Source organism: Mytilus galloprovincialis, chromosome 8 (genome assembly GCF_965363235.1).
Source record: "Mytilus galloprovincialis chromosome 8, xbMytGall1.hap1.1, whole genome shotgun sequence".
NCBI lineage: Eukaryota > Metazoa > Mollusca > Bivalvia > Mytilida > Mytilidae > Mytilus > Mytilus galloprovincialis.
This window is the reverse complement of record NC_134845.1, coordinates 92,494,015-92,508,652: the sequence shown is the minus strand read 5'-3', so window position 1 is coordinate 92,508,652 and position 14,638 is coordinate 92,494,015. Positions and strand designations below refer to the sequence as shown.

Sequence of the window (14,638 nt, the reverse complement as noted above, 5' to 3'; positions counted from 1 at the left end):
ATATTTTTAGAGTTGAGGACGTCCATAGGTTAATTATTGAAGTCTACATTGTATACTTTCTATTTGATCTGTGTTAGTTAGAAATGGACCTTATGCAATTAAATATATCACATCAATACATCTGTTAACTTATTTCTGGTGAAAAAAACTCGACGGAAAAACATTAAAGAGAGGCGAAAGATACCAGAGAAACATTCAAACACCATGGCTAAAAAAAAAAACCAATAGTACACAAAACACAATATGGAAAACTTTAGACTGAGAAACATGAACCCCATCTGTTTTTATTAAGTTGTTATAAGAATCCTACGAAACAGTCCAAAATCTATCTTTTATTTTGTATTTGAATATTCCAAAATCTATCTTTTATTTTGTATTTAAATATTCCAAAATCTTCCAAAATCTATATTTTATTTTGTATTTGAATATTCCAAAATCTATCTTTTATTTTGTATTTAAATATTCCAAAATCTTCCAAAATCTATATTTTATTTTGTATTTGAATATTCCAAAATCTATCTTTTATTTTGTATTTAAATATTCCAAAATCTTCCAAAATCTATATTTTATTTTGTATTTGAATATTCCAAAATCTATCTTTTATTTTGTATTTGAATATTCCAAAATCTATATTTTATTTTGTATTTGAATATTCCAAAATCTATCTTTTATTTTGTATTTGAATATTCCAAAATCTATCTTTTATTTTGTATTTGAATATTCCAAAATCTATCTTTTATTTTGTATTTGAATATTCCAAAATCTATCCAAGTCTGATACATGTACATGTATTACATGCACTTGCATAAGGATGATTTCTATTAAAACAGCTCATTTTATAATACTACTATCATGACTATTGTCGTTATTTATGATAGTTATTTCTTGATAGGAAATGTTTGTATTCATTAATTTTCTTTTTTTGTAGTCACAGATATCTAAGAGAATAATTCCACTGGCTTGTATGAACAGAGTTGAAGTTTGTGTAAAGGTATGATGGCAAATTGTGTTTTCACTATACTCTATAGCTTTAAAAAATCACAGGAAAACTTCAGATGCTGGATATTCTTGGTTTGTTGCAGACCCTTTGATGGCTTTGGGCTTTTGTTGTGCGCTTTGGTTGGTTTGTTGTCTCTTTGATACATTATATATTTTGATGCCTCAGTTATTATGCCCCATTAATGGACATAATGTTTTCTATTCTGCTTGCAATCGTCCGTCCGTTGGTCCAGCTACAGGCTAAAGTTTTGGTCAAAGTTTTTGGTTGAGGTAGTTTTTGATGAAGATGAATTCGAATCAACTTTAAACTTAGTATACATGTTCCTTATGATATGATCTTTCTAATTTTAATGCCAAAGTAGAGTTTTACCCCATTTTTAGCTCACCTGGCCTAAAAGGCCATGTGAGCTTTTCTCATGACTTGGCGTCAGTCGTCGTCGTCGTCGTTAACAATTTTTCAAACATCTTCTCCTCTGAAACTACTGAATGGATTTGAATGAAACTTAAAATGATTGTTCCTTAGATTATCCTGCACAAAGTGTGTGCTTCGATTTTTGATCCTTCAAAAAACATGGCCGCCGTTACTTAAAATAGAACATAGGGGTCAAATGCAGTTTTTGGCTTATATCTCAAAAACGGAAGCATTTAAAGCAAATCTGACGTGGGGTAAAAATGTTCATTAGGTCAAGATCTATCAGCCCAGAAATTTTCAGATGAATCAAACAAACCATTGTTGGGTTGCTGCCACTTAATTGGTAATTTTAAGGAAATTTTGCAGTTTTTGGTCATTATCTTGAATATTATTATAGATGAAGATAAACTGTAAACAGCAAAAATGATCAGCAAAGTAAGATCTACAAATAGGTTAATATGACCAAAATTGTCAATTGACCCTTTAAGGGGTAAATGTCCTTTAATGACAATTTTTCACAATTTGTTCATCATATTTGCTAACTTTAAAAAATCTTCTCCTCTGAAACTACTGAATGGATTTGGATGAAACTTAGCATGATAGTTCCTTAGATTATCCTGCACAAAGTGTGTGCTTCGATTTTTGATCCGTCAAAAAACATGGCCGCCCTTACTTTAAATAGAACATAGGGGTCAAATGCAGTTTTTGGCTTATATCTCAAAAACGAAAGCATTTAGAGCAAATCTGACATGGGGTAAAAATGTTCATTAGGTCAAGATCTATCAGCCCTGAAATTTTCAGACGAATCAAACAAACCATTGTTGGGTTGCTGCCACTTAATTGGTAATTTTAAGGAAATTTTGCAGTTTTTGGTCATTATCTTGAATATCATTATAGATAAAGATAAACTGTAAACAGCAAAAATGATCAGCAAAGTAAGATCTACAAATAGGTTAATATGACCAAAATTGTCAATTGACCCCTTAAGGGGTAAATGTCCTTTAATGACAATTTTTCACAATTTGTTCATCATATTTGCTAACTTTAAAAAATCTTCTCCTCTCAAATTACTGAATGGATTTGGATGAAACTTAGCATGATAGTTCCTTAGATTATCCTGCACAAAGTGTGTGCTTCGATTTTTGATCCGTCAAAAAACATGGCCGCCCTTACTTTAAATAGAACATAGGGGTCAAATGCAGTTTTTGGCTCAAAGTTAACTTTTATAGTTTTGGTCTATTTTTTTAATACTTTATGCATTAGGTCAACTATATTTGGTGTATGAAAATATTTTATGATCTATATGTCGGTTACGCAGGTTTAATTTGAACTTGACCTCATTTTCACAGTCCATTGCTAAGTTTTAAGTGTTTGTGTTTTGGTCTCATTTTCTTTATTTATAAACAGTAAGTCATATATATTTGTAATATTGAAGAATTGTTAGCTGTACATGTTTGCCTGGCATGGTTCAATATGTTCAATAAGGCATTGTTTACCAGGTGAGCGATTCAGGCTCTTGAGAGCCTCTTGTTACTGTCCACTGAACATAGAAAATGATAATGCAGATGGGGCATCTGTGTACTTGTGACACATTCTTGTTTTACCTGTTTTCATTCTCAATTTTATACCATGTTTTTGTTGAAACTTATGTTTAATCGTTTATTGTATTTGCATTGTTAATGAGGAACTTTATGATAAAGCCTTGAATCAGTGGAACAGGCTTCTTTCTTGTTTTATGTAGTTTTGATGGACTTAAAATTTGGTCCTATGCTTGACTTTTTATGTCCCACTGAGAGGCATTATGTTTTTTGGTCTGTGCATCCATCCATTCATCCTTCTGTCCCTCTTCAGGTTAAAGGTTTTGGTCAGGGTAGTTTTTGATGCAGTTAAAGTCCAATCAACTTGAATTAGTACACCTGCTCCTTATGATATGATCTTTTTAATTTTAATGTCAAATTAGAGTTTGACCCCTGAACATAGAAAATTATAGTGCAAGTGGGTCATTCAACTACTATGGACACATTTTTATAAAATAACATTTTGAATTAGAAAAAAATATTAAAAAGATTTCAGGATTGAGGGGGAATAGGACCTTAATCATGACTTCGGGATCAAGTGTTTTAAAGCTCAGGATTTCAGGATTGACCCTTTCGGGATCCTGGAATTCTTTTTTCGAATTTCAGAATGTCTGGATTTAAATTCAGGACCTCTGGAATTAGTTTGGGATTTTACCAACCTCACTTTTATATAATTCGAAGAGACTAACTATGGTTATCCATGTGCTTTTCTGGATTAACCCTCATCATTTAATCTTAATCTCAAACATTGGAAAATCAGAAATGTATATATGTACATAGAAAAGTTAATACAAATAGCTATGTAATATAAAAACCAAATTCATCAGAGGTCAACCTTGCCTATAGCTAATGAACCATAGTTTCTTAACATCTTGGTATATACTTGAAGAACATAATACATAACTTTATCCATTCCTATGACTCATTTAACAAAAAAATCTGACAAAAAAGCATATTCAAAAGTCATTAACAATTCAGTATAACCTACGATCATTTTTGTTGTGAATTTTTTTGTGAACTGAGCTCCTGGACCTCATATTGGCATATTATGGACCTCTCACGTTATTATTAAACTAATATTCCTTTAGGTAACCAAAATCATGCAGTTTGCAATGGTAAATTATTCTAATTAGCATGATTTTAATTATGATATTGTAAACCAAATAATTTTCTTGAGCAATTTATTTATGCATTTTTACCATCACGAAAAAAGAGAAAATGTAAACTTGTTGCAAATATGTAAAATGACAAGGTCTTTTCCTAGTAGAAAATTGTGACAAAAATAAATTGCTGCAAAATCAATTTAAAGAGGCTAGAAAAAAGTTGGTTTACAATGTGTTGTCTGCTTGTACATATAGAACACTTCACATTTATAATAAGATTATTTTTCTTAAAAATGAATTCAAATGTTTTTAATTTTTTTTAAGAATCTTATGTATTCTAATCATTAATGTATCACACATTTTTGCATCTTGTCTTTCATAATTACTCATTCAATTTCTAGGAGTTTCTCAGTGTGACAGATCACTTATAAAAATGTTAAGAATTTCTACAAAATATATCCAATGGTTTCTATTAATAAAAAAATTTCTTGTAGATTTGTATCAAACTTTAAAAAAGTTTTTAAGATACAAAGATATGAAGTTAACACAAATAACAAGAGTTCACTGCATGGTCATGACTTTATTGATGTTATTTTGTAGTAGATATCTTTGAGCCAGCATGATTTTGCAGATTTTTTTTACTATATTTGTTTCATTCATTTTTATTTTAGAATGATTTTCACTTCTTTCTGTTATCTATATCATTGAAAGTCATCTGACCTGATGTCATATTTTTAAGCCCCCGCCATAGCGTGGGGGCATTAAGTTTAACCCTTGTCTGATTGTACGTCAAACATCCTTAAAGTAATATATCTACTTAGAACTTAACCAGCCAGTCAACTTCAGCAATAAGCTAGAGATGACTACCTCAGGTGAAATAAAACAAGGAGAAACATTTGGGTTAAGTTTTCCAACCTGTTTGCATTATTTATTTATAATTTATACTTTTTTCTAAAATTTTGTACTTTATAAAGATAAATCATCATAGATGCCAGGATTGAAATTTCATTAAAAGGATTAGCACAGCAGTAATTTTGACAAGATACTTGTTTAAATAGAAAATGAAATCTGAAAATTGTGGACAAATTGATTCTAGTATTTATTCCTTGCTTCAATCTTATTTTTATAGCTTTAGATATTTTATTTGGCATAATTTTTTTCTTTTACAGGATAAAAATGCCGATCGGTTCAAGTTCAACCTAATTAACCAGAACAGAACATTCTTATTTGCAGCAGAAACTTTGAGTAAGATATAATTACTGAGGGCCCTCATGGGGTTTTTATACGACCGCAAAATTTGAAAAATTTTTCGTCGTATATTGCTATCACGTTGGCGTCGGCGTCGTCGTCGTCGTCGTCCGGCGTCCGAATACTTTTAGTTTTCGCACTCTAACTTTAGTAAAAGTGAATGGAAATCTATGAAATTTTAACACAAGGTTTATGACCACAAAAGGAAGGTTGGTATTGATTTTGGGAGTTTTGGTCCCAACATTTTAGGAATTAGGGGCCAAAAAGGGCCCAAATAAGCATTTTCTTGGTTTTCGCACTATAACTTTAGTTTAAGTGAATAGAAATCTATGAAATTTTGACACAAGGTTTATGACCACAAAAGAACGGTTGGGATTGATTTTGGGAGTTTAGGTTTCAACAGTTTAGGAATTAGGGGCCAAAAAAGGGCCCAAATAAGCATTATTCTTGGTTTTCGCACAATAACTTTAGTTTAAGTATAAAGAAATCTCTGAAATTTAAACACAATGTTAATGACTACAAAAGGAAGGTTGGTATTGATTTTGGGAGTTTAGGTCCCAACAGTTTAGGAATTAGGGGCCAAAAAGGGACCCAAATAAGCATTTTTCTTGGTTTTCGCACCATAACGTTAGTATAAGTTAATAGAAATCTATGAAATTTAAACACAAGGTTTATGACCATAAAAGGAAGGTTGGTTTTGATTTTGGGAGTTTTGGTCCCAACAGAATAAGGGGCCCAAAGGGTCCAAAATTAAACTTTGTTTGATTTCATCAAAATTGAATAATTGGGGTTCTTTGATATGCCGAATCTAACTGTCATGACTGTGTATGTAGATTCTTAACTTTTGGTCCCGTTTTCAAATTGGTCTACATTAAGGTCCAAAGGGTCCAAAATTAAACTTAGTTTGATTTTGACAAAAAATGAATCAGTTAGGTTCTTTGATATGCTGAATCTAAAAATGTACTTAGATTCTTGATTATTGGCCCAGTTTTCAAGTTGGTCCAAATCGGGGTCCAAAATTAAACTTTGTTTGATTTCATCAAAAATTGAATAAATGGGGTTCTTTGATATACCAAATCTAACTGTGTATGTAGATTCTTCATTTTTGGTCCTGTTTTCAAATTGGTCTACACTAAAGTCCAAAGGGTCCAAAATTAAACTTAGTCTGATTTCAAAAAAAATTGAAATCTTGGGGTTCTTTGATATGCTGAATCCAAAAATGTACTTAGATTTTTTTATTATGGGCCCAGTTTTCAAGTTGGTCCAAATCAGGATCTAAAATTATTATATTAAGTGTTGTGCAATAGCAAGTCTTTTCAATTGCACAGTATTGCGCAATGGCAAGAAATATCTAATTGCACAATATTGTGAAATAGCAAATTTTTTTTTAATTAGAGTTGTCTTTCTTTGTCCAGAATAGTAAGCAAGAAATATCTAATTGCAAAATATTGTGCAATAGCAAGATTTTTTTTTTAATTGGAGTTATCTTTCTTTGTCCAGAATCAACTTAAATCTTTGTTAAATATACAATATACAATGTATATTCACTTTTTACTACCAACTGATAAATTACAATAAATAACATTCAGTGATAACAAGCAGTTTTTTTTACATCTTAATATTTTATGATGTATTTAAATGAGTAGTTATTGTTGCAAACTCCATTAGAAATTTTAATTGAGATTAGTTTTGGAATAAGGGAAAGGGGGATGTGATTAAAAAAATTGGGTTCAATTTTTCTCATTTGAAATTTCATAAATAAAAAAGAAAATTTCTTCAAACATTTTTATGCCCCACCTACGATAGTAGAGGGGCATTATGTTTTCTGGTCTGTGCGTCCGTCCGTCCGTCTGTCCGTTCGTTCGTCCGTCCGTCTGTCCCGCTTCAGGTTAAAGTTTTTGGTCAAGGTAGTTTTTGATGAAGTTTAAGTCCAATCGACTTCAAACTTAGTACACATGTCCCCTATGATATGATCTTTCTAATTTTAATGCCAAATTAGAGTTTTTACCCCAATTTCACGGTCCACTGAACATGGAAAATGATAGTGCGAGTGGGGCATTCATGTACTGAGGACACATTCGACACATTCTTGTTTTGAGAGGATTAATATTCAACAGCATAGTGAATTGCTCTAAGAGAAAACAAAAATTTTAAGTTCATTAGAACACATTCATTCTGTGTCAGAAACCTATGCTGTGTCAACTATTTAATCACAATCCAAATTTAGAGCTGAATCCAGCTTGAATGTTGTGTCCATACTTGCCCAAACCGTTCAGGGTTCAACCTCTGCGGTCGTATAAAGCTACGCCCTGCGGAGCATCTGGTTGATTATGTGATTACTTGGCCGTTTTTTTAATGATTATTTGATTATTAAGCCAAATATTTCATGATTATTTGATTACCTAGGACTGTATTTTTAGTTTATGATTATTTGATTACTAAAGATAAGCAAATATTTAATGATTATGTGATTATATTGGCAAAAAAATGGTGATTATGTGATTACTAGGACCCCCCCATGAGGGGCCTCATTACTGTTTAATAGATATAGGAAGATGTGGTGTGAGTGCCAATGAGACAACTCTCCATCCAAATAACAATTTAAAAAGTAAACCATTATAGGTTAAAGTACGGCCTTCAACACGGAGCCTTGGCTCACACCGAACAACAAGCTATAAAGGGCCCCAAAATTACTAGTGTAAAACCATTCAAACGGGAAAACCAACGGTCTAATCTATATAAACAAAACGAGAAACGAGAAACACGTATATATTACATAAACAAACGACAACTACTGTACATCAGATTCCTGACTTAAGACATGTGCAAACATTTGCAGCGGGATTAAACAATGGATCCAAACCTTCTCCCTTTTTCTGAAACAATAGCATAACATCACAACAAAGAAAAACATACGATAAAATATCAATTGGCAGACTTAACTCAATCAAAAAACGTATGATTAAACAATGAACGAATAAATTTGATCTGCGATATCTGAATACAAATGTTAACATGTTATATACATGTTATATAACATGAATAAACATGTTAAATGAAGATATATTTAGCAAAACATATATTAAAATGAACATGATACAACATTCCTGTTACCAAGACAAAAACTTTGAGTAGAAAAAAAAACTGTTGACATCATTTCCGATAGAATAAAGATAAACAGTCAATGGTACTTCACAGGATACAAAAAGATGGAGTAACTCAAACTAAACAAAAACTCACATCACCTTTAGTGTTACTCCTGTGATTTGATAAAAAAAATAAGTTTGATAAAATATTAATCCGGTGAATTAAATCTGCTATAAACAAAAAAAATCAGAAACAGATTGCATTGTACATACACAGAATAATTTTTAGGTTACTTTAACCAATGTGCATGCTGATCAACTAACAAAAATGTTTTTTTTTTTTTTTATTTTTATTTTTTTTATCCAACATATATAATATACAACAGTACAGTTATCAAACAATAAGTTCATATATATAAATGTAATATAATACAACCTATTAGAAAATGTATAGAACTTGAAAATAACATTTTGTTTGGATTTTATAATTGTATCTTATTAAAAAGGACATACAAAAAAAAATATAGAGAATTAATAAATAAAAGAATTAAAAGATGATTAAGAAAAAGAAAAAAAACAAAAGCAACAAAAAACAAAAAACAAAAAACAAAAAACCAATATAAAAAAAAACAAAAAATCATTTTGATGTCTGCCAATTTTTTCATAGTTGCTAATCCACCAAATTATCCTGTAAAGCCTCTTGGTAAATGCACCAAGCTTGATTAAACTTTTCAAAACATTTATTTTTAACTGATATCTTCTTCTCCAAAATATAATGATGCTTTATTTTTTCAATCAATGCTGTTAAACTTAATTCTCCTTTAAAATATCGTGTATTATATATATATTGTTTAATCCAGAGAAAAATATTGTTTTGAGGGTCACCTTTGTACATTCGTGATAAATTTCCAAACAAAAAAATATCCTGTGTAAATGGTATACTAATACCGTTATGGAGAAACCACATTTCAGTTTGCTCAATAAATTGTTGTACATAATAACAATCCCACAGTATATGTTCAATTGATTCAAGTTCAGTCTTACAAAAAGTACAATATGGGTTTTGCACAATCCCAATTTTGTTTAAAAATGTATTTGTTGCCAGAATTTTATGATTAATTCTATACTGAAGCCATTGTAGCTTAGTATTTTTTGTAATAGCAAATGGTAGTTGAAAAATCTTTTTCCAGTTTTGATTTTCTAAAACTAAAATTGCTTCCCATCTTTTTACTCCTGTAGGAACAGTGTTGTTTTTGTTTAGCACCAAATACATATCTTTTGATCCCTTTTTGCTTTTGAGAATGGTCTTTATAACTGATGGTATGAAAGGAGATACTAATTTATAATCTCCCCTTTTAATTTTTTTGGAAGTCTTAGTTAGCATAGAAATTATGCTATTATATTTCATGATGTCTATATCCATCTGAAAACACTCCTGAAATTGATAAAAATTTAGAAAGGTACCATTCTCCCCCACAATATCATTTACATATAAAATACCCTTACTATGCCAGTCTTTGAAAAAAACTGGTTTGTTATCAATTTGGAATAGGTTATTCATCCAAATTGGACTGGAAAGAAAATATTCCCAGTCGTGCAAATTCATTTCTTTTTCAATTACCATTTGCCAAGCACCCAGTACATCTTTCCAAAATTTATTCTTAATACTTTGCTGTAGTTACTTTACATAGCTATTACCACAACTAAATAATCTATCTTTATCAACATATGACAAAAATATATTTCGCCATTTACAATCATTTCTACAAATTCTTCTAATCGAAGTACATTTCAAAGCATTTATAAAAGCATGTAAATTAATCATTTTTAAGCCTCCATCACAATAATCTTTTTGTATTACATCTTTTTTCACTCTATGAACTGGTGAGTTCCAAATAAACTTATACATCAGTTCATTTATCTGTTTAATAATATCTTCACTTGGATTAGGTAGTGACAATATTAAATGATTTAAAATCGGCAACATAAGTGTCTTTACAACAGTAATTCGACCAATAACAGTAATGTTACGTCTAGACCATTGTTTGACTAGTCTTTTTATTTTTACAATATTTTCATCATTTTAACTAGTTTTTCTAAATCAACATCAAAATTAACACCCAATAATTTAAAGGATGTGCTTCCCCAAGTAAGATTTTGATTTGTACAAAGTGTCTCTGTGCTGTACTTTTTACTTCCAATCCAAATGACATGAGTTTTGGAAAAATTTATATTCAAACCAGAAATTTTAGCAAACCAATCTAGTTCCAATAATGACTCATTTAAAGATTCTTCACTACCATATATATGCATCTAAAAGTAGTGATGTATCATCAGCAAACTGCGAGAGTTTGTGTTCAACATCAAGAACTTTGATTCCATTTATATTTTTGTTATCTCTTATTTTTAACGCTAAAATTTCAGCACAAAGAATGAAAAGATAAGGCGATAATGGATCACCTTGCCTACAACCCCGTTCAACAGTGAAAAAGTCTGAAAGATTCCCTCCCTGAATGACTGCTGAATTAATGTTTTGATAGAGCACTTTCACCCAATTTATAATAGAATCGCCAAAATTAAAAAATTTCAATACATTTAAAAGAAATTCCCATGAAATGGAATCAAAGGCTTTTTCAAAATCTATCAGCAATAAAAGGCCTGGTATATCATTATCTTCAGTATATTCCATGATATCATAGATCAATCTTAGATTTTCCCCAATATATCTTCCACTCATAAAACCTGTCTGATCAGTATCAATAAGTTTAGTCAAAACTGTTCTAAATCTTCCTGCTATAACCCCAGAGCCAATTTTATATACAGTATTAAGCAAAGATATAGGGCACCAGTTTTTTTAAAAATGTCTAGGTTTGTTACCCTTTGGAAGACATGTAATTATCCCCTGTTTTTGAGTAACAGAAAGTTCCCCTTTATCATACCCTGCATTCAAGGATCTTACAACAAAATTTTTTAAGTCAGGCCAGAAAAATTTAAAAAATTCACTTGAAAAACCATCTGATCCAGGCGTTTTATTGCTTTTCATTCTTTTTAAAGTTTCACCAGCTTCCTGAACTGATATTTCACCTTCTAGTTTATCTTGTTCATCCAAAGATAACTTTCTAACATTTACATTTTGTAGACTATTTTCAATATCTTTGGGTTTACAACATTCAACATCTCTGTTTTTGTACAAATTTTCATAAAATATTTTAACCTGTTTAAGTATTTCTTTTTGGTTAGTTACAATATCACCATTTTCTTTTTCAACCTTTGGAATAATCTTGCTGGTAAAATTCTTAGATTCAAGTCCACAAAAATAACTTGTGGGTTTTTCTCCCTCTTCTATCCACTGTATTCTAGATCGAACTATTTTACCATGCATTTTTTCCTTTCTGAATTTTTTCATTTTTTTTGTCTTCCAATTGCTGTATAGAACCTGAGTTTACATTTTCTTCTAAAATATTAATGTCATCTTTTAAAGTTTTTTCCCTTCTCTCTCTTTCCTTCTTTTTGAAGCTAGAGTATGAGATAGTTTTGCCCCTCACCTCCATTAATAGAGTTTCCAAAAACAACTGACTATTAATTGTAAAATGAAGATCATTATTATTCACTTCATTAATATTGTCAAAATTATATACCAAGGCTGCATACTGTTTTTTTACATCCAAAATTTTTTCCTTCATAACATTAACATAGTCAGCATCATACAACAAAGAATTATTGAACTTCCATAAACCTTTCCCCCTAATGAATGGATTCAATTCAAGTTCTAGAATAATTCTAGAATGATCCGATCGGTAACTGGGTTCTACACAGCAATTTTTCAAAAACGACAAAATGTTTTCAGAAAATAAGAAAAAATCAAGCCTAGCTTGTTTGAAAGGTGATTTTTTTCTCCAAGTGTATCTACACAGGTCAGGAAAAAGTTCCCTATAGGGGTCAACTAGAGATCTATCGTCAATCAATTCTAATAGTTTGTTTCTAGCATTAGGATTATTTATGTGTAAATAATTATAACAATCTAAATTTGGATTTAACACAAGATTAAAATCTCCACAGATAATAAAACACTCATTTTCAAAAATGTAGTCCTGAAAAGCTTTGGTTTTGACTTGAAGTAAAAAAAAAATCATAGCTTCTATGATTCACAAAATGTAGTAGAATCATAGTTTGAATGCTATTTTTTTTTATATCTTTAGATGAATGTACTCTATGGGCCAACACATTAATGGAAGCTATAATTAACTATGAGGTAAGCTAGCAAGTATGAATAAAATATAAAATGGAAATTGGGAATGTGTCAAAGATGAAATTGAGAATGGAAATGGGGAATGTGTCAAAGAGACAGCAACCTGACCATAGAACAGACAACAGCAGAAGGTCACCAACAGGTCTTCAATGCAGCAAGAAATTCCTGATTCATAGCTAATAACAACATGATGAAAAGGCAGAAAACAGCCTAATATAATAAAAGAAGATGTGGTATGATTGCTAATGAGACAACTCTCCACAAGAGACCAGAACATTAATCATGATGATGGAATAAGATGATACATTAAGCTCTCTCACAAGCAAAAAACCCCTAACTGTAAAAATACAAGGGCATACACTACAGGCACGGGACACATTCTACTGAATACACACAGCACTTAAAAGGCCACCAATGGATCTTCAATACAGTGAAATATATGTATGTGATACCACTAGATAAGCTGAAAATAATTAATTAGGTCTTTTCACTTTCTGTGTAAAAACATATTGTATTTTGTTCTTGCGAAAATATTTGTTTCGCAATATGTCGCATTGATATTTGGTGTATGTTATCGAACAATTTATGTGCCTTTGAAATTTACCCTGCGTAATTAAATGATTTTCCTTGTAGGAGTTATCTCCCCAAACACTGTTTTCCTTGTGAGCGCATCTCCTCCGTAACCGTAAAAGAAAGCGACAAATTTGTTTAATAAAATTGCTTGTTATATCCTTTGCTTGATTTGTTGTTTTTTGAATGAAGCGATATGAACACTCCATATGAGATTTATTTCCCCTTATGCAATTGATATAAGTGATATGCATTTCTATCTTGTAAACCATAAGTGAAAGAGACCTAGGATCTTTTGATTTGTGGTCCTTCGTCCAAAAAAAATGAAAAATAGGTCAAGGTCAAGGTCATATTCTATTTTTTTTTATTTTGGCTTATTCTAACTTATATCCAAAAACCGTATATGATATTGCCAAATTATTTTTACTAAATTGTTAGTTGCATGTCAAAACACGTAAATTTTGATTGCAATGGTAGGTTGAAGGTAAAAGGGAGTTTTCTCCCCTCTTGTATTTAAAAAACATGTAGGGTGATATAACTCATTAACCAAATATAATCAAGACCTATGGTCTTTTGATTTTAGGTCCTTGGTTAATGACCTTGAAATTGATCTCAAGGTCATAGCTTAATTTGACATTCTAGATTTTGACCTTCATATGTATACATGATTATGCCATGAGACTTGTTGCAATAGGTTTCAAACCATTTAAACTTGAAAAAAACAACTGGAAGTGACCTTGTGTAAACCGGAAGTAGTTTTTTTTTTGTTCTTTTTTGTGAAAACCGGAAGTAGTTTTTTTTGTTCTTTTTTAATATAAAAGTACATAGAACCAGATATTTTTGAAATCAGTGTCAAATCAATATTCAAATAGAATCGGAAGTAACATTTTTCAAACCAGAAGTAACAAATTATCTCCCTTATTTAAAAAAATATTGTAAAGAAACCAGCATACAATAAGCTATCAATTGACGATTGAAATGTCATTTTAAACCTAATTTACTACTTTGAAAAATTTGACTGTGCAAAAAAGTTGTTCTTAAAAAAGTTCCTAGTTATGAACTGTCCATTAAAGTTACATTTATATGGAAAGAGTAACTTTATAGAATTGATCATGCAGATACTCTTTATTTCAGAATATATTTTAGAAACATGTAATTTTTATTGAACAAATTTTGCACTACACAAAGTTTCATATGCATATAGCTATGAGTATGAATTGGAAGTATTTGTTCATTTCAAGAGTTGCTTCCCATGAGTGGATAATGTCCCTCAGAATTGTATTTGTTAAAATTGAAACAATTTTAAATATTTATTTCCAGAAACCAAAGAATGGTGAGCCAGAAGGTGGACAAATGTGTGATCCTGATAAAATGGTATGTTTTCTAATTGTTAA

The 14,638-nt window shown here is 30.6% G+C and overlaps 1 protein-coding gene across 8 annotated transcripts in view; it reads left to right on the top strand.

Annotated features, from left to right (window-relative positions):
* Window positions 1-14,638, top strand: part of LOC143042841 (arf-GAP with Rho-GAP domain, ANK repeat and PH domain-containing protein 1-like) — a 100,570-nt gene that overhangs the window by 29,624 nt on the left and 56,308 nt on the right. For 7 of the 8 annotated variants that reach the window (XM_076215317.1, XM_076215314.1, XM_076215313.1 and 4 more), the window contains 5 exons: window positions 929-991; window positions 4,077-4,103; window positions 5,261-5,336; window positions 12,625-12,677; window positions 14,565-14,618. In XM_076215317.1, coding sequence (XP_076071432.1) covers window positions 929-991; window positions 4,077-4,103; window positions 5,261-5,336; window positions 12,625-12,677; window positions 14,565-14,618 — 273 coding nt within the window. The remainder of the gene's footprint in view (window positions 1-928; window positions 992-4,076; window positions 4,104-5,260; window positions 5,337-12,624; window positions 12,678-14,564; window positions 14,619-14,638) is intronic. The other variant, XM_076215319.1, reaches the window with a different exon arrangement.